Source organism: Oreochromis aureus, linkage group 16, assembly GCF_013358895.1.
Source record: "Oreochromis aureus strain Israel breed Guangdong linkage group 16, ZZ_aureus, whole genome shotgun sequence".
Taxonomy (NCBI): Eukaryota; Metazoa; Chordata; class Actinopteri; order Cichliformes; family Cichlidae; genus Oreochromis; species Oreochromis aureus.
The window spans coordinates 21,297,483-21,323,302 of NC_052957.1; the positions used below are offsets into that span (position 1 = coordinate 21,297,483).

Genomic DNA, 25,820 nt, shown 5'->3' on the forward strand with positions numbered 1-25,820 from the left:
CATCTCTGTCTTTCTCAGGTATAGTTTCGCTGATCTCTCTGGTGATCCTCTCCTATGACCGCTACAGCACCCTTACTGTTTACAACAAGCGTGGGCCAGGCTACCGTAAGCCCCTAATAGCTGTTGGGGGCTCTTGGCTGTACTCCTTGTTCTGGACAGTGCCCCCCCTACTGGGCTGGAGCAGCTATGGCATAGAGGGGGCAGGAACAAGCTGTTCTGTGTCCTGGACTGCTAACAGTGCCCAATCGCACGCCTACATCATCTGCCTCTTCATTTTCTGCTTGGGTCTGCCTGTCATAGTGATGATCTACTGCTACAGCAGATTGCTTTGGGCAGTCAAACAGGTACACACACTAGCTGTCAGACACTGACACTTAGTCACACATTAACCGCTTACATGTGAATGTCTATGCTGTTTTTTCTTTTAGGAATCAGGTGTCAAAAATAAAGCTACAAATTGCTTAGAGTGATTTTGCACCTTTAAACACCAAAGACTGCAGACGTCGAACATGGTCGAAAAGAGCTTCTTTGCTTTTTAATAACTGACAAAGGTGACAAAGCTTCAGAGCTTCATATGAACAGATCTCTCAACATGTAAGAGAAAGGAAGGGGTAGGTTTTGTGCACTGGACAACTGGATAGATTTTGAACTTTTAGCTATGACTGAATTATCATAAGCCTTTGTAGGGTTATCAACTTTTCTCTAAGGAAATATGACGATGTGGGTCACCTAATCTGTCGTGTCCCAGCAGGGCTATTTTCAGAAATAAATGTCCCAAGCTTGAAATACATGTAAGGTCAATAAAGTTGTTGTAATCAACCATCAAATATTCAAATCTGCCAATTCTTTTATTTTGCTGACTTAAAAAAAGAAGGAAAATAAAAGCTAGCTGATGTTTTTACCCATCAACAAAACTGTTTAGTTTTTCTGAACAGTATAAATTCCTAGTAAATTTAAGATAGAGCAGCACTGCAAACAAAACTCATCTGATTTTTACTGCGCACTGATCTATTTACTTGAAACTTGCTGAAAATCTAGAATACACCTGAAAACATTTAGCCTTTTCCATTTGTTCTAGTCACGTGGTATCGCATTGGAAAGGTAAACGTCTTTCTGTCAGTCCTATTTAAAATCCTGAGACGTTCCACATCCATCTGAGACATCTCACAGACACAAGTTATAAAATCTGACAGATGACATGATCTGACATCAATGAGATTTTCTGCAAAGCCACAATGAAGTTTGATTGAAGAATTTTCTGGCTAAATACATCAACAGTAAATGTCAGATTTGGTTGACAGTCTATAAATCAAGGAGATATCCATCCCATGAAAGTTAAGGCTACTCCACTCAGCTAATGGAACAGAGCAGTGCTGCTAGAAGATATGTTTCCACCACAGTCATATTCATAGAAAAACACAGATGTTTATGATGAGCTTACTGATGAGCTGCAATATATTCATGCCTCCTGCTCATTTAAATAAAAATAAAAGCAAAGAAACTTAACACATGGTTTGTGGGGAATCAGTCAACCAATCACACTTTCTTTGGCGAGGCTGAACACGGAAAAGTTCTTAAAGCCAAGCTGATTTTAATGCAGAACAGCAGTAGACATAAAAAAGAGCAGTGGTAGGACACTACAATAACTGCTGCACTCGTGCTGTGCACTTTTTTGGAAATATGGTGAGTGAACTGGTGTGGAAATGCTGCAAAAGCGGCTGCTGCTTCCATCAGTCACGATACAGGAGGGCGAGCACTTTATAATGGAAATTGATGCAGTAAACACCTTTTAAATAGAGAAAACTGTTATTCTCGATTCTGCTTCAAGGAGAGCAAAAGATTATAGAGCTGAGCCTTTAGTGCTGATGTGTTTTCAACAACCACCCTCATCCATCATATAAAGCGTATAAGGTGGTGACTGGTTCATGGGTATTTTTTTTCTATTTTTAAGTGAGTGACTTCACTTGTCTTGTGTAAATAAATAAAAGCTGTTCCACTCCCGTTGCTTTAGATTTATTCCTGAGAGCAACAGGAGGGTAGCAGGGCAAAGGATTATCACAGTATTATGACTCAGACAAAGCCTAAGCCACTCAACCATCTTCTTGGGTTTGTTTTAGGTTGCTTTAATATAATGGTTTTAAAGCACTTCAGGAACTCAGACTGACCCCCTGGTATCAATAAGCAGCTTTTTTTCCAAATCCCCTCCAACTATAAAACTCTGTTTGGATCATATGAGATAAACTGGTTTCATTTCAAATTCATTACTTTTGTTTTGTTTAACTTTAAACGAGCTGTTAAGTTCATAACATTTTACACTGACCTTCCTTTGTCAGGACACCAGTTTCCAGCCTAATAAGTTCAGGTTGCATTAAATCAAAGTGTGTATCTAACTTTATACAATTTGGCTGATGCTTCACTGCTTAACTAAAGCAGACAATTCTGTGTTGGTGCTGATAAGGTGTTGCAATGGATCTCCCTGCATATGTATATGGTTAAAAAAGAAAATTATGTAGTTTTACAATACATACACATAAAAAGTTGTGACATTTTACATATCCATCCCTTCATTTTCTGCCACTTATCTGAGTTTGTGTAATGAGAGCAGCAGTCTAAGAAGAGATGCCCAGACCTCCCCTCTGTGTATCCATCTAAGCTAAGAGATGTAAACTTTCCATTTTTTCTGTCTGCCCCCGAGGCTGCTCCTGACATACCTCACCAGCAGAAGGCCTCCTAGTCGGATGTCCCAAACACCTCACTTAGCTTCTTCTGTTGTGGAGGAGCGGCAGCTCTACTCTGTGCCCTCCTGAATGAACAAGCTGTTCACTTTATCTCGAAAGCTGAGCAACCTTATTTCCATCGCTTATACCCACAACCTCACTCTCTCTGTCACTACTTACAGCTTGTGGTAGTAGGTGAAGGTAGGGATGTAGATTGACAGGTAAATCAATAGTGATCTCATTCCAGCCACTTGCACTGCAAACCAGCCCAGTGCAAGCTGTAGGTCCCCACTCAGTAAAGCTAATAGAACTACATCATCTGCAAAAAGCAGAGACGAGATCCTGAAACCAACCTGACACCCCAAGTCCCTTGACTGCACCTCGAAATTCTGTACATAAATACAGATAAAATCTATGAAAAAGTCAAACACCCACAGACAGCAATTTTGACTTATAACCACCCGTGCAAGCCAAGCTCAGAGTATGATGAACAGGGATTGGATGGCCCACAGCATCATCTGATACCCCATACTCCCAAAGCACTCCCACGGGACTTGATCAAATGAGTTCCCCAAGTTCAGAAAACACAGTTAGCTAGTGTTTATGTGTTCGAGACAAATCTCCAATGCTCCTCTTGGAGTGAGGTTTGATGACTGGACATACTCTCCTCCCTAGCAGTAGTATGATCAGCTGATTTCAGTTTGTGTGCCAGAGTAGGAACATAGTGCCGCAGTCTGCAGTGTGGATATGGACATTTTATTTAGATTTTATTGAACAAAAGGATGAAAGTGCAACGGTAAAGTGGAAACCGCATTGAAGACAGGCAAGCACAGACAGCACGCTAAGCTAGCCAATTGATAGCTGAGTGATATTAAAGTTGTGTGAGCTTTTTCAGCCCAGCGACCAGACTGTGAACTTGGCTGCAGCCTCCATCTCAGGATTATATTGTTAAATGGTAATTATGAGACAGTCTGTTTCAGGTCATTTTACAGAGAAAAGTAATGCAATGAGTAGTATAACTATTAACTATAGCATATTACTTTCTCCTGGCAGTAACTAACTGCATTAAAACATAAAACATACTGCATTACTTTATGAAAAGTATTCTGTGTAACATGTGTAATAAATTACTTTTTTGAGTAATGACCCAACACTGATCACAACAAAGAGGGGAAAAAATTCCAACATGCACAAATATTTGAGTACAGAGCATGCAATTCATTTGCACAAAAGTAATGTCTCAAAGTGGAGCCAATGAGAACTCGCTGAGAATCGACAAGGAATCTAATCCATAAGTGATATTGGTAATGGAATTGGAATCGCTAAATTCTTTTCAATGCCCATCGACATTCCCACGACTTGCTGTAGAAAGCAAATCTCAGAGAGACAGAATCTTTCAAATTAAAAAATGTGAGAGTGACCGCTCAGAGGTTCACCGCTCTGAGATAATGTAGGCAAATATTTCAGCAAATTAAGAATAACAATTCAGAGAATCAAGTCCATTAAAAACAAACAAACAACAAAAGGAATATTAAATTGCTGTTATCTTCAGGCCTGCAGGCAACACTGTATTACAAACAGAACAAACTACTATAAATAACTACAGAGGCTCAGGAAGACTTCAGAAATCTATTGTTATTGAACACAGTTCAACACTGCATCTAAAAATGCAAACTAAAGCTTTGCCATGCAAAAAAAAAGAAAAAAAAGAAGCTCATTTAAAGAATTCAGAGGAAAGCTGCGGTCGGGTGAATTAAAATGTGATTTTTTTTTAAATGGAAAAACATCAATACTCACTTGTTTATACAGTGTTGTCAAAAAAGGAGGTCAGGCATGTGTACTGTCATAAAACTTACTCGTCATGCTGTCACAATTTTTAGCTTTTCCTCCATTTTCTCAAACACTTTGCCTAAAGTAGGAAAGAGCACAACAGTATATATGTTTGTCCCTGAAGCAGGATGCATTTATCCTCTTGTGCTTATACCGACTCAGGCTATGCTCCAGGCTTTTATCGTCCTTATGTCCTGCCAAAGTTTCAAGATGTTGAAAAGTCTATGTTGTATTTTTTCTGTGTTGCTCATTAACATATTAAAGATTTCATGCAAAAAACACAAAGCTAAAAAGACACATATTGGACAAAGGAATGAGTTAAAAGTTGAAAGACACTGAGGGGAAAGCGGATGGGCATCAAGCGGAAGCACAAGACACTCTGGCTCCTTCTTGATGTAATTTCCTAATCGCATCAAGAAGCCAGATTTTAACAGCGGATCAGTCAAACTAGACAGACCCCAGAGCTGTTTCTCAATATAGGAGGAAAAAACCCCACAAACATATCCTAAATGTTCCTAACTAGTAGTCATCATATGGTGTACAGTGGGGTGGCCAAGCAGTTTGGCAATACCAACTATGTTGTCTTCTAAAGTTGCTGCTTCAGTAGTACACAGTTTCCTCACTGTGTTAACTGTTTGGTATGCAATCCTCACAGCAGGTTTCTGGCAGCGGTAGAAAGTTAGCTAACACTTTGATATTTCAATAAAACTATAAACTTTACAATGTTTAATGAAGAATTACCACAAAAATAAAACTGAATACAGAAAAAAAACACATATTACTATATGTACACTGTAATAGAATGTTAATGATACTAATAAAAACTTGTGAGCGCTCTACTTTTTCAGTAACAGTTAACAGGCTTACCAAGGATAGCACCTTCAAATTAGCTTTGTTAAATTAGCCAAAAATAAAAACATCAGAAAACTGCCAAACACTATGAAATACACTTAAAACTAGACAGAAATGATAAATGAACTATTTACTGACAAATGTGTCCAAGTCACAGGTGTTAAAAAAAAACACCATGTGCATCACTCCCTTTGCTCTAGCTAACTTCCTGCAAAGAGAAGCTACATTTCAGCACATATAAATCTAGTCACATAATCACGAATTCAAATTAGAATATTTTTCATTACACCTTTAACAATCGAGCAGCAGCGTTAGAGTGATAAGGAGATATATGGCTTTTTCACTTACTTAGATTACATAAGTAATCTGCATGCAGATTACATAATCCCAGACACTGCAGTTTATTTACATATCTTTGCCTGAAAACTGTGAATTATTACATTACATACATACAAGTTTTACAGGCACGTTGTACTCGCTGCTGTGTTAATGGTGCAAGGTGACAAAAAGTGATGTAAACACTGCATGTGACTTTTGGCCGTTTCGGCTGATTGCTCACCTCCCATGCAGCATAAGGATTCCCAGATGGCACAGGATGGAGATTTCTGCAAAAGTTGATCATTTTAATTCTGCTGTTCATAGCCTAAAGTGCTGTGAAGCTGAAACGTACGGGTGGAAAATTGCCTGATAGGACTGACAGTGAAAGCAAATCAGTGCACAAATGAAGAGAATTAACATACACTATACTGCTAAAAGTTTTTGCTCACATGGACAAGAACTTGAGTGACATCCCGTACTTAATCCGTAGAGTTTCATGTGTTGTCAGCCCACCCTGATGTTGGACGAGCAGGCCTGGCTCGCAGTCTGTGCTGTAATTCATCCTAAAGGTGTTCTGTTGGGTTAGGATTCTGTAAAATTTTTCACACCAAACTCGCTGATCAATGCCTTAATGAATCTTGCTGACCCCACGCTCTGATTTTTAAGTGGCCTACTACTCTGTGGCTGAGTTGCTGTCTATCCACTTTGTTATAATACCACTAACAGTTGACTGTGCAATATTTAGTAGTGAGGAAATTTCGCGACTGGACTTGTTGCACAGGTTGCATCCTGTGACGGTACCATGCTGGAGTTCACTGAGCTCCTGAGAGCGACCCATTGTGTCATAAACTTTTGGAGAAGCAGTCTATGTGCCTAGGTGCTTGATTTTATACACCTGTGGCCATGGGCGAGTGAATACTTTTATGGTAACACACAGGCACCACAAATAAATAAATATTCAGCTTTTTGTAATTTTAGGGTCATTTATATTTCTCAGTTAGACAGGTATTGTATTGTGAATGACTGCCATGCAGTGTATCAAGTATTATAGAATCTGCAACTGTGAGCAATATATCATGATTTTATTGCATCTTTGCATCACATAAAGCTGACAGTGCTTGATTTATATATGTGAATGGCGCACTGCAACAGCTTCCCTTCTCTACCTTGTGAATAAACACAAATCAATAGCAAGCTTCTGGGAAATTACAACATTTATATATGTATTAAAATTGCAACAAAGTGACAATTCACTTTCAGCTTGGTTCTTGAGTAAGAGTGCACTGGACATCCTGCTGCACAAGTAACCACAGTTCTTGATGTTGCTCTTTATGTCATTATTCTCTGTGCTGGGGTCCATAAAAATCCCTGGAGGTTTTTAAAAACTGTAGATTATTTGCATTAAGTGTCTGGGAGGCTCATACAAATTTGTGAGAAAGCATCGGGCTTATGAGCTTTGTGGAGTGTCTGAGGATCTTAGCTGAGAAGGCTTCACATCATCTCATCTTTATATATCCACGTAACAGATGAGAGAATGAAGGGCTGAGATTAAAGCAGCACCATCTGTGCGCGAAGAGATCCAAAAAGCGCCGTTAAGAGAACTTTAAATTGCATTTAAATTGAAGCTTGAGAAAAATTTTGTTTGATTCAAGGCACAACCAGACACAGCAGAGAGGTTTAATTTTTTCGCTGGTGCAAAAGCACATAAAAGGAGTTTATTTAAACTCTGATACCTTTTAGTGTGTGTTTGGTTCCCTGCGTGGAAATTGGATTTGATCATTTGATTGCTGTCTAGTTTGGTACAGAATGACTTAAAGTAAAATTTGACTTTTAGCTCTTAATGGATTTTGAAAAAATATTTTTTATTAATCTTCCACAGGATAGTTATGCCAGATCTACTTTTAATATTATTTTTGTTGTACTGCAAATTGCTCACATACTGCACATTCCAAAAAGAAAAGTCACATTAATTTGTTTTAATTAACTCAAAAAACCTGGAGCCAGGTGGAATTACTCTGGCCTGAGTACTGGTGGGTTTTGGGCCTGTGTGAACTGTACTTTGGAGGTTTGTAAATTTTCCAGAAAATAACCTTTTTAGCCCTCACTGAAGGACCCATTAGCTCATGCCATGGGGAAGGTTCAATTGTTAGTACATGCACAAATTGAACAATTATTACTGCTCCTATCAGTCAGAATTTAACCAAACTTACATCACTTTAAGGGTCTTCATCCAAATTGAAAAAAAGGTCAAGGTAACATTTGTGTTTTTTCCATTTTCACATCTCCATGGTGCCATGGTGTTGCTGCACAAAACCCCCCCACAAAAAAACAAAAAACAATTAGAAAGAACTTCCCCTCACCCCCAAACGGTCCCAGAGCCCAGTTCTCCTGGCGGTTTCTTCATGTTAAAAGGGAGTTTTTCCTTCCCACTATCACCAAGTTTTTGCTCATAGGGGATTGACTGATGGTTGGGGGGTTTTATCCTGGCTGTTGGAGCCTGCCTGACTTCTCAGAGAATTTTAAGTCCAATTAGTTTGTGGGATGCAATCATCTAGTGACATGGAAAGTTATCATTTTAAATTTTATACATGACACAAAACAATAACCTAAGATTTGTGATGAATGATGAGCCAGGTGAGCTACTGCTGCATTTTGTTTGTGATTACTGCATGATAGCACAGTGAAAAAGAAGTGATTTTAAAGTTTCTTAGACACAAGACACACTTCAGGAAATCCAAATCGAAATTTTCCAAATACCTTTTTTTCTCTCCTCTTCCGTTATTCACAGGTAGGAAAGATCCGAAAGACTGCAGCCCGGAGGAGAGAGTACCACATTCTGTTCATGGTCCTGACCACTGCAGCCTGCTACCTGCTGTGCTGGATGCCTTATGGTGTTGTGGCAATGATGGCAACATTTGGCCCGCCCAACATCATTAGCCCTGTGGCCAGCGTGGTTCCCTCACTGCTGGCCAAGAGCAGCACCGTCATCAACCCCCTCATCTATATACTTATGAACAAACAGGTAAGTCGCTATTATGTGCATGTGCGTGTCTTACCTACAATCAATAGTTATAATTCTGAAAAATCGAGACTTGAACATGTACAACAGCTTTATTTACACGGTAGAAAAAGACAAACAACAGCTGAAATCATAGAACTGCTTGATTTAAATATCAATTCAAGTGTAATTATCAAGAGATTTCACTGACCAAAGAGAAATAAAAAAAATCAAGAAGAACGCCCTAGGGCTCTTAAAAGGGAAACAGAACAATCACTCTCAGTACTCACTCCTTTTCCTCTTCCCCATCTGCAAAAAGGTAGCTATAGAAAGAATAAATGTTGAACAATTCTTCAGAGGCAGTGTGGTGCAGAAATCCCCACAACACTCGTTAAAAACTCGACATGAAAAATAGGCCTCGAGAGTAAAGAGCAGACAGAAAGAGGCTCGAAGTGGTAAATGTTACACGCATGTCTTCAAACATATTTTTCAACTCACTACTTCACTACCAAAGAACATTAATGTCAAGTTTGACTACAATGTCCCGTCTTAAAAAGAATAGAAAATTCAGTTAAGCTCGACTTTTGCAGAAAGAAGCACCTAAGAAGTCCTACTGTTACTCTGAGTCCTCATCCCATGAATAACCCACCCAAACTGGAACACAATTAAAGATGGGATTTGGCACAATATTAAAGATGCAAAGATGAAGTAGCCAGAAGGCATTGCACCTGATCAAGCACTTCCATGGAGCGGCTGATAGCCGCACTGCAGATGAATGTGATCCACAAGCATGCAATAAAATCTGCAAAACATCACTTCAGTAAAAGAAAACCTTGCAAGCACGAATGCCTTTCACAACATTAAAGACAATGGTGCCTACTTGCATCACAGTACAGCACAGACAGTTTAAGACCTAGCCCTGCTCCTGAATTGCATGCTCTGTGCACTGGAAAGTAACTTGTTACTACAATGCACATGTACAATACGTTCAGGGCTTTCACACCTTCAGTGTGCTACAATCACAAGCACATTTTATCGTTTATCGCAATTATAAGACATACAGCAGAGCGAAAAAACCTGCATTGTTTAAAAAGAATCCCAAGTCCTTTATTAAGCATCTAAACTACCTCCTCTATACCTTAAAATCTCTGTTACAGTCAGGATTGGGTGTACTGCAGAGTACAAAGTTATGCGTTACTGCAATCGCATTACATTTGTCACTATTGCTGTAATGTGTGGCATTACTGAGCTAATTCAATAATAACATTACAAATAAAACAACAAGTTGTTAATCACATTACAAACGTTCTTCATTTTTTGAGCAAATAGGGGGAAAAACCCAACAAAAACGACAAAAGTGCCTTTTCACGTATGCTCGTGTGTGGGAACAAAATCGCCAGAGTGTAGAGGTGTGCGCAGATTTCCCAAATTATTGCACAAAGGGACATGGATGTGATGGTAAAGTGCAAACTGTGGCCAGGCTAGAGACCGATATCCACTGCTGCAAACACGAAATCAAACCCCAACAAGCACCTGCAAAGGCAAACATGCTAACACAGAGATAACAGTGAACGGTGCTTCCGGAGTGTAAACGGCGACCCGGACGGAGCAACTAAGGCTCGATTTCTAGCAGGCACAGATGAACACACTCGTAGCATCGCACAAAGAAGAAATGTTGCTCGTTTCTACACAACAATCACTGGCACCTCATTTATTTGTGCTCTATCGATTGATATTCACCAACTCTGCTGTCAGCTTTTGGGGCTCCAAGAGAAAGATCATGTCCTCCATACAGTAATCGCGTGTAGCTGTTAGGTATGTGGGCATAAGGTTTTATGTTACATTGTTAACTAGAAATTAGGGGAATATTGTGCATCAACACAAAAGTAAAGTGTGAGATTTGAAAAAAAATAAAAGTAATACATAACATTTTTGCAAAATGACCCAAACACTTGTCATACACCTGCTACAGCTACCAATTTAATTAATCAAAAAATCTAATGAATCTAATGAAATATGTCCACAACAAAACTGCAAAATATTCCTATAAAACTTCTACTGAGCCAGCTACACGAGTGCAAGAAAAAGCTCTTGTGATCATGAGCAAATGCTTCATTTAGAGAAATTCCCTTTATATGAAGTAGTACTTTTGTCATCTATGTAATTTACTGAACTGCCATCTGATTATTAAATCTAGTAAATATAAATGCATAATATCTTAAACATGGTTAAAATAAGGATTCATGCTTATGTCTTTAGCTCTTTAGCCGTCCAAGTCGTAAAAGAGATTTTTTTTTTTGGGGGGGGGGGATAAAAAAAGTGTATGTCCTTTGGTAAATACTGACAAATTCCAGATATTATCCAGCTCCTGCCAACACCAACTATTATCTACGTGATACTACGCTCTAGTGTTTCTACTGAAGAGCGACATCATACTATTTAAAGCAACATTTCTTTTATGTTTTACATATCTTTCAACAAACCTCAACGAATGGCACATGTGCAATCTGTTACAAAGAAAAAAAGATGCCCTCATTCCCACAGACCGAATACCCCGAGCTCGCTGAAGACACGGCACTCTGTAAACATAAAATCCACCCTACCTTGGAGACAAAGTAAATCCGAGGTTAGTACAGGTCCAAATTCCTCTTTCGTAATTGTCTCTACTCTGAGCTGCAGCTAGGTACAGACTAATATCAGAGGATTCAGAAAATATGAGACATTTATAGTAGTAGGGAATGCACTTCATGCTGTTACGCAATAAAGAAATAACCCCGCAGAGGTGAGCTCCAGCAAGGGTTTGGCCACAACACGCAGTGTTAAAATTACATTCAATAGAGAGTGAACTGACCGGCACAAACAGGGGCTGGTGATTGCTGAGGCAGAGCGGAGGATCCCCTGATGTTCATCACTTCGGAAAGTCTACTGCTCCACACATCGAACTGATTGGTACTGCAGTCCTGCTAGAGTGTGTACTGCATGTATCTGAACAGTCCCAAGGCAACCCGAGGAAAGTGTTCAGCTGACTGCTAGGCACAGGGTCATGGCTGTTCTGAGTACCTGTTTGTTCTGTTTTGGCCCCGTTTACTCTGATTTAAGTACACAATTTGCCCCCTCCCCACCCCACCCCCCACCCCCAAACAAAACGTGACAAACTGGTGGTTATCAGTCAGCGTGCACAGAACAATAATTCAGTAATAAGCTCAGTAGTATGAAATCAACCCTCATTATGAAGCAAAATTGCTGATTTTGCAGGAATATGTACAGTAATGTGACAGCTTTGACAGCTCCTCTCATCTTTCTTTTAGTTTGCATTCTTCTGCATGTACTTTTGCGTCGAGTTTGTGTACCTATGACATTCAACATGGATGATTTGTTTATTCACAACCCTTTGGGACCAGTATATATTAAAAAAAATCATTATACAATTCGCCGTTATAAAGAGTGACAGTTCCTTAAAGTGGAAAACCATCCATAGTACTGAGAAACACAGATTTTACACCACTGGAAACACACCCAGTTATTAAAAACTCACTTGCCTACCTAAAACAAGATCAGTTGCTACCCTAGTCAGCTCCACAGCTAACGTGGCTCAGCTAAAGCAGAGAGAAATTTGATATTATTTTTTAGTTTTGTTTTTTTCAGCTCCACCTTGGAGACTCTAATTTCCAGCCTCTGGTCAAGTAAACCATCGTGATAAAGACAAGGTCTTTCAGAAACCTCTATGTTTATCCGTCCCTGGAGGGCTATGGCTTATGCTCTTCACGGGTCTTATTTGAAACTTGCAAGCTTCAACCTCCTTGTCTATAGGGGCATTATTGCACCTCTCCCATGGTCAGCCTGAAAAGGCCAGAAGTGTTTGCGTGTGTGCATGTGTGACGTCCGGGCTCATGAGGCCAGGCTTCATATATCAGATGTCACAGTTCACGGTGCTGAAGCCTGGAAGAGTGACGCGTCCTTTCCTCTCGAGGTCACTCACGGGGCCCATGTTGATCCGCTGGATCAGGCTTTTCTCATAGAGGAGAGGATGGTAGGCACCCAGTGTGCACGCAGCGTCATAGTAGGTCTCGTGGTAGTGGCACAGGTCCGTCTGCCTCATGGAGGGAATGTACTCGTACACGTGCACCTGCTCGCACAGCGTCATCATCAGGAGGATACCTGCAATGTCAGCATACAGGAGAAAATAAATATTTTCACACAACACGTGCCAACTAAATTAGAGTTCAACTTTTTAGCCAAACATTTGAGGTCCAAACATTACTAAATTATTAGAACATAAAAATAACATATATAATTATAAAAAAGAAAAATACAATGCTAAAAGCTTCTGTTCCTGTCTTTTATTCTCAGTTTGTTTAAGGCAATAGTCCCCCAGGACCACTGTCAAAACACACATTGACACCTGGAAGCAATCTGGTAAAACCAAAATCTAATCTTATGGCCACAGAGACGTTAATGACATCCGTTTTATTTCATCTGCTCCGGGGATCGAAGGAGAGACGTTACAAACCCGTCGTGACATTCACAAAACAGAAACTCTTAAAGCCAGGAGATAAGGTAAATACTTTCAGTTTTCGTAAAGGTCGTTATCAGCGTGGGCTGATAATAAATACACGGCCTGGTGGGAAAAATCTGATTATCAAAGGTGTGCGAGCCTTTTGGGCATCCGATACGTCTTCGGAAAAAGAATTTAGCACAAACTTGACAAATTTCTATTAGATCTGAAAATGTGCAAAGGACAAGCAGAGACTATGGGCAAGGTGAATGTGAAGCTCAACTGTGCTGAAAGAGGGGAGGAGAAAACTATAACACTGTGAATAATATATGAAGACTCCGACTTTGCCTGCTTCAGCAAGTTCTGGATTTTTCTTACGCTGTGAAATGCAACTAAAACAAAGAACAGTGACCTCACACGTATATTTTAGCAAGGACTCCTCAGTCAGAGAGAATAATTATTCCTTCTGCCGTAATTATATTTGGTGGTATGGCTGACGATATGTTCTGAGACCTCTCCACTCCCCCATTGTGCAAAACCTGAAGTGGGGAGAGCTGCAGCAAGACCTCCAACAGTAAGGTACCGACAGATGAGCTGCCATCATGATTGAGGGCTAAGTTACTGATGACAGAGTTGTAATTTGGATGGATGAGTCACTTCCACAAGATCCTAAGGATGTCATAAGACCTTACCAAGTTCTGTGCTATAGACCTCCAAAGAAATCAAGCGCCACATGCCGGAGGTAATCTGCTTTACCATGACAACAGATCCTTTTCTTTTTCCAACCATCACTTCCTGCTCAATTTGGGAACATTAAAGGAATTATTTACAGCCAGATTACACATAGAGTTTATGTAAAGGCATATGTGTGCAGCAAAAAAAAAAGCATGAATGGAGAAAATTTGGCAAAATCATAAATGAGTTTTCAACCATAGTGAAGTTCTCCTTCTAGCGGCTCTGTGGTATAGTGTTTTAGACAAAGTCCAAAGGGGGTCACAACTAGTGTACTCCTGCTGCCTGTCCCCTGCCTGGATAAATAAGGCGGTTGTTGTCAGGAAGAGTATGAAAGGGTATAAAATCTCTGCCAAATCAAAATATGCAGATCCAGTCGCCATGGAGATCCTCTGGGAAATATGAGAGCAGCCAAAAGTGCCTTCGTCTACTCGCAGTTTTGCTTCTGCTTTTGGCTAAAAAATATTTGTGGTTTCCAAAAAGCAAACCAACTATTTCGGTCAGTCTGAACACACCATTAGGCTATTTTCATTTACATATACACTTCAGTCCTAAACTGTTCAAGACCTTAAAACAATGGAGAACACGGATATCTAACAGCCTGAGAGCAAACGCTGAATGCTCTTTAACCTGCCACCGACTTAGAGTGCAAAGCAGAAAAAAGTCTGATGTTCGATTTCACCCCTGTCAGAATACTGTGGCCAATAAATTTACAGCCAACAAGTGAACTTATGTGTATACTCCCCTGCATACTTAGCCAGACAGTACCATTTCCCTATGCAAATATTTTTTTCTTTACTACATGTTAGAAATGCTTCAGTTCAGTTTACTGTTTGTAAAACACCTTCACCTGCTTGTGGGTGTGCAGTGATTCCACTACTTTCCTCTCCCTCTAAGTTTTACAGGTGTTTCCTGATTCTGTTTCACTGCGATCGCTGGTCAAAGGAAAAAGGCGACACATCGATGCCCTCCAAGACTACGGTAATCCACCTTAACCGCCGTGTCTACAGCAACACCGTGGCCTGCACCGCCCAGATCTCCACCGAAGCTCTCAACCAGTGCTACAGCACCGCAGACACCAAGCACACAAACCCTCCAGAGGTCACCCCCTGATCAGCATTAATCAGACAGGAATCACCGCGATCACAATGAAGCACGAATAACCCAGAATGTGAACTCCAGTGGACTGTGGACAAGAGCTTTCAGAAAGTAGATGTGCTTTTTCGTGTTATGTGTAAACTTGTATTTGTAGACCATAAATGTGCCCTTTTAAAACTTTTTTTTTACTATACATAACACAAAAGTGCTAAACGACCACAGAAATGCATGTAAAGTATGCAAAGGCACACATACATGTACACCCATGTGTGATGCAACCAGACATGTTGGTATCAGTCAGTTTTATCATCCACCACGCACCTTCTCCTGTTCAGTACATGCAAAAAAGGTAAGAACTTCATTCAAATTTATTTCCAAGTTTTTGTGTCTATTAAAAATATATATATTTTTTAATAAAGGGCACATAGTCACTGTGGTGGGTTCAAGGTTTTAGTCTGTTTCTGAACTGATGATTATGCATTGCATTAATTTCAGTATATATTATATATACTGAAATGTGTGTAATATATACATATTCTTAGTTTTCATCTTGCAATTTAAAAAGGCCGAATTGCTTTTTTGAACTACAGGATCTTTTTTAAATTTATATTTTAGACAAAGAGTTAAAAAAACAAAAAACGCTCCCGTTCCTTGGTGCTTTTCAGTCGCTGTGTCACTGTAAATGGGGGGTTACTGCGCAGACTTGTCATTTGATCAGCAAGCAGACTGACGTAATCATCATTTAACTCTGCTTTTCCTAGTTTCCTCCTGCTGCTTTGGCTGTAAATATTAAAGAATACAAAAGGTTAAGGCCCCAGAACCTTATCCTTATTACAACTTTTATCGTGTGTGTACTTCAGTTTTTTTCTGCATGAAGGCGTTTAATTGAATTGTGTTCGTTTTTGTGTTTGTGCTCTGCCTTCTTTGGTTATGATTTAGTTGTTTCTTCTCAGGTGTTTTTGTAGGTACGATCTCCCCTTCTTTCCACAATAAAAGGGCCAATGTTTCAAAATGATATTCCAGTATGACCAGCAACAGAAAAATGATTCCGATCTGATGACTGATGGAAATTAAGGGCATATCTGGGAAACACAATGCACAAATTTATTGAAACTGATTACATTTAGCCGGCCTTACTTAAATGACAACAGCAAGACATAAAGCAGATATCGGTATTTTACTGCTTTTGTAGATCTAAAACTATAACGGACCAGGACCTGCTCAAGATTAAGGAAGTTATAAGTGAGGTCAGAGTGCTCAGACCTCAACCCACTGACATAGAGTTGCAGAAAATATTGATGAAGTGAAGTCATTTTCTTGGATAAATGGTCTTAAGATATCTCCTCGCTTTTGTGCAACTGTCATTCAGCACTTTCAGAAAATGTGTGATTGAGGTTGGTGCTTCTTAAAGAGGCTGCAAGCAACAAAATTCTGAAGCTTTGCTTACTTTTTCCAGCTTGCAATGCAGCTGACTGCTCAGTGTGTTCAATAAAAGCAAGAAAAGCACTGTGTTACTAGTTTAGTCAAATTGTGTTTGTAATTGTGGCTCAGATGAAATTCATTTTAATAGTAGTCTGTTCAGAAATGCTGGTTATTACAAATAACATTATCGTCACCAGTTTCATTGTATTTTATTGCTGGATTCAATTGATTTAATAAATATGTCTGCTGCTGAAAAAGAAAGTGCATCATGCATTGTAATTTAGGCTGGAGGATGGTGTGACATTGTGAATATTATAAAAAGCAAAAGGAACGTTTTCTTAATAGCCCTGCAAATGAGGACAAAACAGAAAAGAATAAGTTTTTCTTAATCACTTTTGACAAAACGCCAATGTCTAAAACCAAAAAGGAGTCAAATCATGGAAACACATCCTGTAACAGCAACAGATGGGTGACGGCTTTTTATTTCCCCCTGAAGGTCAAATCTCAGCTGAGTGGAAAACAGTCTAATTTAAAGTAACATGACGAGTATAAACAACGGAGTCCTCCAAGGAACATTGTGACATTTTAAATACAGGCAGTCAAGCCTAACATTTCAGCAGGGTTTCGTTTCCCCAGTGTAAAGCTCTTTTGCCTTGCATTTAAGCTGTGTAATCAGCTACTGATTTACAGATTATCACCAAGTGCAATCACAATGAAAACCAGCTGTAGCGTGGGTCGCCCGATGCACGGCAAACCAAAGCGCGGATTCCTGGGTTGTGATGCAGCAGAGCTGCTAGAATAAGCTGAAAAAGCTGTATTTGAATTGACTTATTTTTTTAATATGCTGTTTATTCTGTTAAGATATTTTATAACTGATGCTTTATTTAAAACAAGGATTTATGTTCTGATAGGCACATTATTAACTACTGAGGCATGACATACTAAATATCCATACTAAATAGGAGGCAAAACTGGTCAGACTAAAAGAGGAACCTGACTGTGGTTAGCTACAGGGTAACATATAATATTTAATTTAATGTGTAATAAATATATATGTGATGTAATATGTATTTTAAACAATAAAAAATGTCCATCCAAGCTTTCTTTTGGCTAATGTTTGATAATATAAGTGTCCTGCTACAGTGGTTTCAAAGCTTTTGCAAGCGAGTTCAGGATGTGTGAAGGTGGTCGTTCTGCATTTCACTAAATATTCAGCACCAATTTCCCATTTTCCTAGCAACATGTATAGGAATGAGGAGTGAGTCAAGACTTTTGCACAGTGCAACAGGACAGGAAGGTGAAGTGCATATCTACATTCCTAGCTGTTTAAATATACTGGTTTCGAGTGTGTTGGTGTTTAACATAACCCTGCACACTATCAGCAACCGTGTGTGTGTGTGTGTGCGCGTGTGTGTGTGTGTGCATATATATCTGCTATAGGAGCAGACAACAATCTGCAAAGATAAGAACAAAGAAGCAGCTGAAGGGACAGACGTGCATCACATGTGCACCCACTGCATGCATGCAAGACAGAGTGTGCACTCACCTATGAAACCAGACGATGGGGGATTGGGTTGGATGTCCTCCTCGGTGTTGCCCTGAATCACGTCCCAGAGTTGCCACACATAGCTAGGGTGAAGGATATAGAAGGGCTGGTCAGGATGCAGCTTGCGGTGCTCCATGTACGGACCAAACAGGTTGTAGTCTGGACTAGCGTACCACTGACGAGATATAACACAGCAGACAGATTTAATCTCAAATCACGAGTCCAATAAGAATAAGACAACATGTTTTTTTTCCAGTAATTAAAACAATTTCTGATATTTAGAGGATTTTTTCTACTATTCAAAGCAACAAAGACTGCGGTCAATACAAAAATAGCAACAGTAGTATCGCTCACTGGGTTGAGCAGGTGGCCCAAATGCCATAAAGCTATTGCAGATGCCCGGGTTTGAATCGACTCATGACTGTGTGTTTCCTGTCTTCTTTCCACTACCTCAAAGGCTAAACCCCCCCAAGCAAAAGATAAGAAGGAAAAGATGTTTAAAGATAGAGTGCAGTCCTTTGCAAACATCTGCTGGATGCTGAAGTTTAGTCAAATGTATCTTCAGACTGCGAACATTGCAAAAAACATAAAATGCCCGTAAAGATAAAACGTCCGTCACTGCTGTTTTATGCTGTGTCATGTTGAGTGGCTCTGGAATACATTTGAATTGTATTTATGCTTTCTTTCACAGTTTAGATGATTATGTTTTATTCATGTGAGCTTTGTGTTGTTACCCAGGGACATAAATAATGTATGGCTTACAGGGTATGCATTTAACAAAATAGAACTAAAGCATATTAAATGTAATTTCCTGAAATAACATCATAGCGCCAGAACAAATCGATGTAGCTGCACTAAATGCTCGGACAGGAAGTGTGTGCATGTGCAGAATAAATCCTGGTTTAGGTGAGGACCTTTTGCAGATGTAAGCCTAGTGCATACTGATAATTTCCCACCAACAAGTCAGCCTCTCAACAGAAAAGTCAGTGAGCTGCTGTCTTATAGTAGCATGACTGTTATGCTTAAAACTTTAGAGTCATTGAAACTATTTCCTGTCAGGAAATTGAAGGGCTCTGGAGTCAATCAGGTGGTTTGACTGAAATTTAAAGCTGTCAAAACATCCCAGAAAATGTTAAGTGTCTTGGACGCACGGTGCAGCACAGCTGTATACAGAACAATACTGTGATTGAAGACAGCAAGTGCACTGTAGGGATACATCACAGTTGGACAAATGAAATCATAAGAAAACAGATGTAATCGGTGTGCCAAGTCACTCATAATGGATTCGAGGAAAAGTGTGCATGTCCATTTTCATCAGTTGTACCATCTCCAGTTTGACAGCAGAAATAAAGGAGAGCCTGAAATCATTGTTCGTAATTTGCAGTTTATCATTAAAAGCCAAATTAAATAACAGTTGTTCCACTAATTCATGAAAGCTGAATATTATGAATTAATGGCTTTTAATGTAAATGTTTGTAAAGGCTTTAAAATAAAGACCCAACTACTGGGAATGTATATTTTAAGAAACTATATAACACACAATGCAAGTTACTAATTATTATCCAATGAATGGATTGCAGTAACTGCACTGGCATGTTATGTTAAGTAAGCAGTTCAGCTTATCATATATGTAAATATAATGCTGTTTTTTGGTATACTATCAGGGGCGCCTCCAGATTTTTTTCATAGGGGTGGCCATATGGTGGCCACTAAAAATATTGGGGTGGCACACCAAAAACAGAATGTCCAGGTTTATTATGCTCTTGTGAACTATAGGTTAGTTGAAAAATAAGGGGGGAAAAGAGAAAGAAAACAATTACATGCCTAGTTAATTTCCTGCTATATCACTGAAAATATATATCACCACTACCACCCCTAATATACTCACTGTCACATTCACAAAACCAGATGTAGCCCATCTGGGCAAGGCTTGACATGTTGTGTGTTCTTCTGCATACCTTGATTATAAACAGTCTCTATTTGAAGGCATTTTCACCCAGAGAACTGCCAAACTGGATATTTGCTCTTTTCCTGACCATTCTCTGCAAACCCTAGAGATGGTTGTGTGGGAAATCCCAGTAGCTCAGCAATTTCTGAAATAGTCAGACCAGACCATCTGCCACCAACAACTACGCCACATATTCAAAACCCCAGCTTTCTTCCTCATTTTGACACTAAGTTTGAACTTCAAGTAGGTCGTATCTACATGCATAAATGCGCTGACCTGCTGATTAGATATTTGCATTAACAAGCAGTTTCACACCTCCTCTATTCACCCTGCTCACCCCTCCCCACCCCCAACAACAGCATCCAATACACACTCAACACAAGGCTCCAGCTTGTCTCTCTCAATCACCCAGGTTAGGAGGGAACTGAGGAGGATTAATGGCAAGAAGGCAGCGGGCCCAGATGGCATCAGCTCGAGGGTCGTCAGGTCCTGCGCGGACCAACTGTGTGGGGTGATGGAGCACCTCTTCAACCTCAGCCTGAGGCTGGGACGAGTCCCACAGCTCTGGAAAACCTCCTGTGTTGTACCAGTGCCAAAGACTTCACGCCCCAAGGACCTCAACAGCTACAGGCCGGTGGCTCTGACATCCCACCTGATGAAGACCCTGGAGCGGTTGGTCCTGGCTCAGCTTCGGCACCTTGTGAGCTCATCACTGGACCCACTTCAGTTTGCCTACCAGCCTGGCATTGGAGCGGATGATGCCGTCATTCACCTCCTACATCGTTCCCTTGCTCACCTGGAGACCGCTGGGAGCACTGTGAGAATCATGTTCTTTGATTTCTCCAGTGCCTTCAACACTATTCTTCCCTCGGTTCTGAAGGACAAGCTGGAGAACTCGGGAGTGGACCATCACCTCACTACCTGGATTTTGGACTACCTCACCGACCGACCACAGTATGTGAGGACTCAGGGCTGTGTGTCGGACAGGGTCGTCTGCAGTACGGGGGCCCCACAGGGAACGGTTCTGGCTCTGTTCCTCTTCACCATCTACACTGCAGACTTCTCCCACAACTCCACCCAGTGCTTCCTGCAGAAGTTCTCTAATGACTCTGCAATAGTCGGCCTCATCACTGATGGGGACGACAAGGAGTACAGAGGACTGACTCAGGACTTTGTGGACTGGTGCCAGCTGAACTACCTCCAGATCAATGCCAGTAAAACCAAGGAGCTGGTGGTAGACTTCCGCAGGCACAAGCATCCTCCACTGGAACCACTGAACATCCAAGGTATGGACATTGAGGCTGTGGACAGCTACAGGTACCTTGGTGTTCATCTGAACAGCAAACTGGACTGGACTCATAACTCTAACCCTCTACAGGAAAGGGCAGAGCAGACTGTACCTGCTGCGGAGACTCAGGTCTTTTGGAGTGGAGGGCCCACTCCTGAAGACCTTCTATGACTCTGTGGTGGCCTCAGCCATCTTTTATGGTGTGGTCTGCTGGGGTGGCAACATCTCTGCTGGGGACAGGAAGAGACTGAACAGGCTGATCCACAGGGCCAGCTCTGTTCTAGGATGCCCTCTGGACCCAGTGGAGGTGGTGAGCAGTGTTGGGTAAGTTACTTTAAATTAGTAACTTAGTTACATTACTAGTTACTTCTCTAAAAAAGTAACTCAGTTACTTCAAGTTACTCGTTACTTTCAAAGTAACTAGTTACTAGGGAAAGTAACTTTGGTTTTACTCAGAGTTCTCTTGTTAATGTGTTGCTTCCGTAACTGGATACCCAGCAAGATTGTCAGTGTTCTATCTTGCTTACTTGCCACAAGTGCACTGTGCCACCTACCAATAGAAAGGAAAAAATAATGTGCATATTTCCACGAGAGAAATCCCACGCCTGGACCGTCGTTGACCGCCGCCATGATTCTAGCCTGCTTTTTACATCCAACACAAAAACTGCAGTCGTGGTGCTTTTGATTGTACTCAGAACTTGGAAATTCTGCCTTCTGAATAGGAAGATGTAGGTAACACCAGACTGCAGATGAGCTGCATACAGAGCTGGACTGGGACAAAACAATCGTCACGGGCATTTTGACTAGAGACCCGCCCGCCATTATAGGAAAAATCATAAAGCCTTTGAATGAAAATAAACACTGTTGTGACAGTGATGTACACTGTTCTGATGGTATATATCAATCTATCAATTGTTTGTTGTAAGACTCAGATAATTATTTTTTTTAAAAGCGAGACATTTTAAATGAGAATAATAAAGAAAAGTATTTCCTTGTCCCCCTTTCCTGTTAATGCCCTACCTGGCCCCCTGGCAACACTTTGCTAGATCCGCCCCTGCACAGTTACCAGCTGTCAGCTACTTAGAAAAGGATCCTGGTGTTATTTGTCTCTCAGAAACAGTTTATAACTTCCCTTCAACTCATCCATGTCACCTAAAAGGTAAACCTGTTTCTCCATCACGCTCTGATGATTCAGTAAGGACATCTCCTGGTCTCATCTGCATGTTTCCCTCTCACCAGATAACCAAACTGATATCATGACCAGCAGCTTTACAGCCGTGGCTCCAGCAAACATCAGCTGATACTAGAAATTAATATTAAATAAATTCTAACAACAGCTGATCAAGCTTAAACGTGCTGCTGTTGTTTAACGCGACATCCGCTGGTTTCCTCTTTCTGGCGCAAAGTGGGCGATAAATAAACAAGAGAGAAAAGCCGATCAGCTGATCATTGATCAGTTTCGTGATTGAAGTAGAAACGGGAGAGAATGAGAGAAGAAGAGGCAGCTGTGCAGCTTCAGCTTTGTGTCTTTTTCATTGTAGCTGAAGTCCGGGACCAACTGTGTTCCTTTTCACCTCAGTACGAAACGCGTAATATTTTCTCTGAATACAAGACGATTCTGTTTTTTAGGGGACGGTTGGAAACTCTAATAATTAACCTATGAACAAAATAAAGTTCAACATCAGTAACATAGCACCCACACAGCTGTATAGAAACTCCGTCATGCTAGCTAGCACGCAGTACGAAAATGTCAGCATACCGAAAATAAACTCCACCTAAACTTGGTTTATATCTGACTCCGATAGACTGCAGGTCATAACTTCTTACCTGAAGTTCAGTTCACCTGACACGCGGACCGGCGGCCGCTTCGGGTCTCTCCTCTTGCCTCCCTTTTCCTTCATCCACCTGCTGGCTTCCACCACTTGCTAATGTTATTGAATCTGCGGAAGCTCCGCGATATCCACCACACGAAGTAACGAGTAACGAGCCTATCTAAATCCCAGTAACGAGTAACGCGTTCCTGGTTTTGGCATAATAACTAGTTACCGTGCTCGTTACCACAATAATAACGTAGTTACTGTAACGCGTTACTTAATAACGCGTTAGTCCCAACACTGGTGGTGAGTGACAGGAGAATGGCGGCTAAGCTGTCATCCCTGTTGGACAACATCTCCCACCCCATGCATGAGACTGTGACAGCACTGAGCAGCTCCTTCAGTGGGAGACTGCGGCACCCACGGTGTGGGACGGAGAGATTTCGCAGGTCTTTCCTCCCCACTGCTGTCAGACTCCACAACAAAGACTTCAAATGATCAAACACACACATCCACAAATGTGCAATAACACTAATGTGCAATAATCTTTTCTGGCATCGTTGTATTTTTACTCACTTGTATAAAGCATTTGTATTCTATTTTTATCTTATTGTATATTTTATTCTACTGTATATAGTATTTTATTTTATTCTATTCTGTACAGTTGTGTACTGTATTTATTCTTATTTTATTTTATTCTAATTTTTGCACTGTCCACTTCCTGCTGTGACAAAACAAATTTCCCACGTGTGGGACTAATAAAGGTTATCTTATCTTATCTTATCTTATCTTTACTTATATCCAAGTTAAATAAAGTTAAGAATCATAACACATTTAATCATTTGGCAAGTGTCATGGAATACAAAGTAAAAATAAACTGAACAAACTTACGAGAAGGAAAGCTACATGACAGACACACTGTGAGGTGCTAAAAGCTACAGGAGACTACACAGCAGCAACAACACCTTCCAGTTAGTATTTCCAAAGGTTAACTACTGACATCAAGTGAGGACAGAATTGAAAACACGGATGTAGAGACAAAGGTCAAGTGTCAGTGTAGCATCGTGTTCTTTATTAAAATCCCATCAGTCCACATCCAGGAATCCTGTTCTTTACCGTGCTGTCTACTGGTTATGTGAGCAGTTGCGTGAGCAGTATGGCAAATACTGCAGCTATATAACAATGCACTGCACGCATGCTTGAACTCTGGCTCTATTTGCATGGACAGTAATAAACTAACAAATCAGACATTTTTTCTAATCTTTACTTAATCTGATATATTCTGACGTAAAGACCTAATCTAGCAGCACAGCACTGATTAAAAGGACTAAAGGTTAATGCCTGAATAGAATTGATCTTGTTTGTTTTGGTGATGTCCTTCAGAAAATTAATTAAAACGTTAAAAAACAAACAAAAAATAATAATAATAATGATGAAAAAAAGAAATTTCATGTAATTCACCAGATAAATGAAATCACTGAAAGCAGAGGCTGCCCGCAGCATGCAAATATATTTAAACTGCAAACAATCAGGCCATTCACTGAATAACAATTACCGGGAAGCATGGAGAAGAGGATAAGGGCAAAGGAGCCTCGGAATAAAATCTTGTTTTGGACACATTTGCTAGCATGAATCAGAGCTTTTAAAGGGCAGGTGGAAGTCAGAGATAGATGAGATGACATCATGGCAACTAGTGGAGGGATGTTTAACAAGCTTCTTTTCCTATATGTGTTTGTGACTACATACACAACAATAACTGTGTTTACCTTCCTAAGACGACCCACTTTAATAATCCTATACTCCTTTTCTGTCGGTTCACTGTGACCTTAGTGTGACAATGATCTACTGAAACTGCTAAAGTGAAAACACATATACCTTGTGTAAGTTGACAGCATAAGGTGCGGGGTCCCAGGCCACCAGAGTTATATTCTTGTAGATAGAGCTTGTATTGAACCGATGCCTAGGATTTGCCAAAATCTGTAACACAGCACATGAAATGTAAGTCTGACTTTCAAATGTAAAGCACAATCATTCAGATGCATGGTCACTATTTTGCCAAAATACAAATAAAAACACAGAGAGAGAACCTCTTCATGTGCCTACTGTAAATTAGACTAGGAGGCGGATACCAACATAAAACCTGTCTAGTAAATATGATTACACCAAACTAGCCAGTTGCTGCCTGTGAAAACCAGTAGCTGTCATTTTTGGCCAGGCAAAGCAAACGTTTAAACATCTCCAGACAGACTTCACAAAACAAAGACTAAAGAAGCTGTTGGTGTTTTTTTCCCTCCAAAGAACTAGCCTATCTGCTAATAACAGTTCATACCATTCAGTTCAGATTATTTGAGTACAATGAACTCATCGTCATTTGGATGAAACACTTGACCATTTATACACTTTATACACTTCTAAAGGCATTACTTTGCTACATAAATAGTGAGTTGAAAATATAAATGACTGTATTTTTTACATCTGTTTCTTTTAAGGATTCACCGTCATTTACATTCAAGGCCTCACCCTAACTCACCTGCGAGTTGATGATGCGGATAGTGGTTTTGTTTCCCACGTCTCTCTCATAGCCCTCTGTAGGTGCAGCATTGAAACGTAAAACTGCATCATGAGCGTCTGAAAGGGAAACCATGGAGTCTCTCAAAGCAAGGTAACAAACTGGCCTTGAGTTGCATCTGTTATCATGGAAATATACAGAAAATCTCCCTCCATAAAAAGTCTTCTTCAGAAAGTGTATATAAATTAGACAT

General features: G+C 40.3%; 2 protein-coding genes across 4 annotated transcripts in view; one reads left to right on the forward strand and one right to left on the reverse strand.

Annotated features, from left to right (window-relative positions):
• The window catches only part of tmtops2b (teleost multiple tissue opsin 2b), a 33,165-nt gene extending 15,693 nt beyond the window's left edge, over positions 1-17,472 (forward strand). Inside the window, exons 2-4 of the mRNA XM_031734533.2 lie at positions 19-344; positions 8,506-8,739; positions 14,840-17,472. Coding sequence (XP_031590393.1) covers positions 19-344; positions 8,506-8,739; positions 14,840-15,055 — 776 coding nt within the window. The 3' untranslated portion in view covers positions 15,056-17,472. The remainder of the gene's footprint in view (positions 1-18; positions 345-8,505; positions 8,740-14,839) is intronic.
• st6gal2a (ST6 beta-galactosamide alpha-2,6-sialyltranferase 2a) overlaps positions 11,850-25,820 on the reverse strand; it is a 45,964-nt gene continuing 31,993 nt past the window's right edge. For all 3 annotated transcript variants that reach the window (XM_031734530.2, XM_039599887.1, XM_039599886.1), the window contains 4 exons: positions 25,589-25,686; positions 24,934-25,035; positions 18,009-18,183; positions 11,850-12,873 (listed from right to left, as the gene is read on the reverse strand). In XM_031734530.2, the coding sequence (XP_031590390.2) occupies positions 12,626-12,873; positions 18,009-18,183; positions 24,934-25,035; positions 25,589-25,686 (623 nt within the window). In that variant the 3' untranslated portion in view covers positions 11,850-12,625. The remainder of the gene's footprint in view (positions 12,874-18,008; positions 18,184-24,933; positions 25,036-25,588; positions 25,687-25,820) is intronic.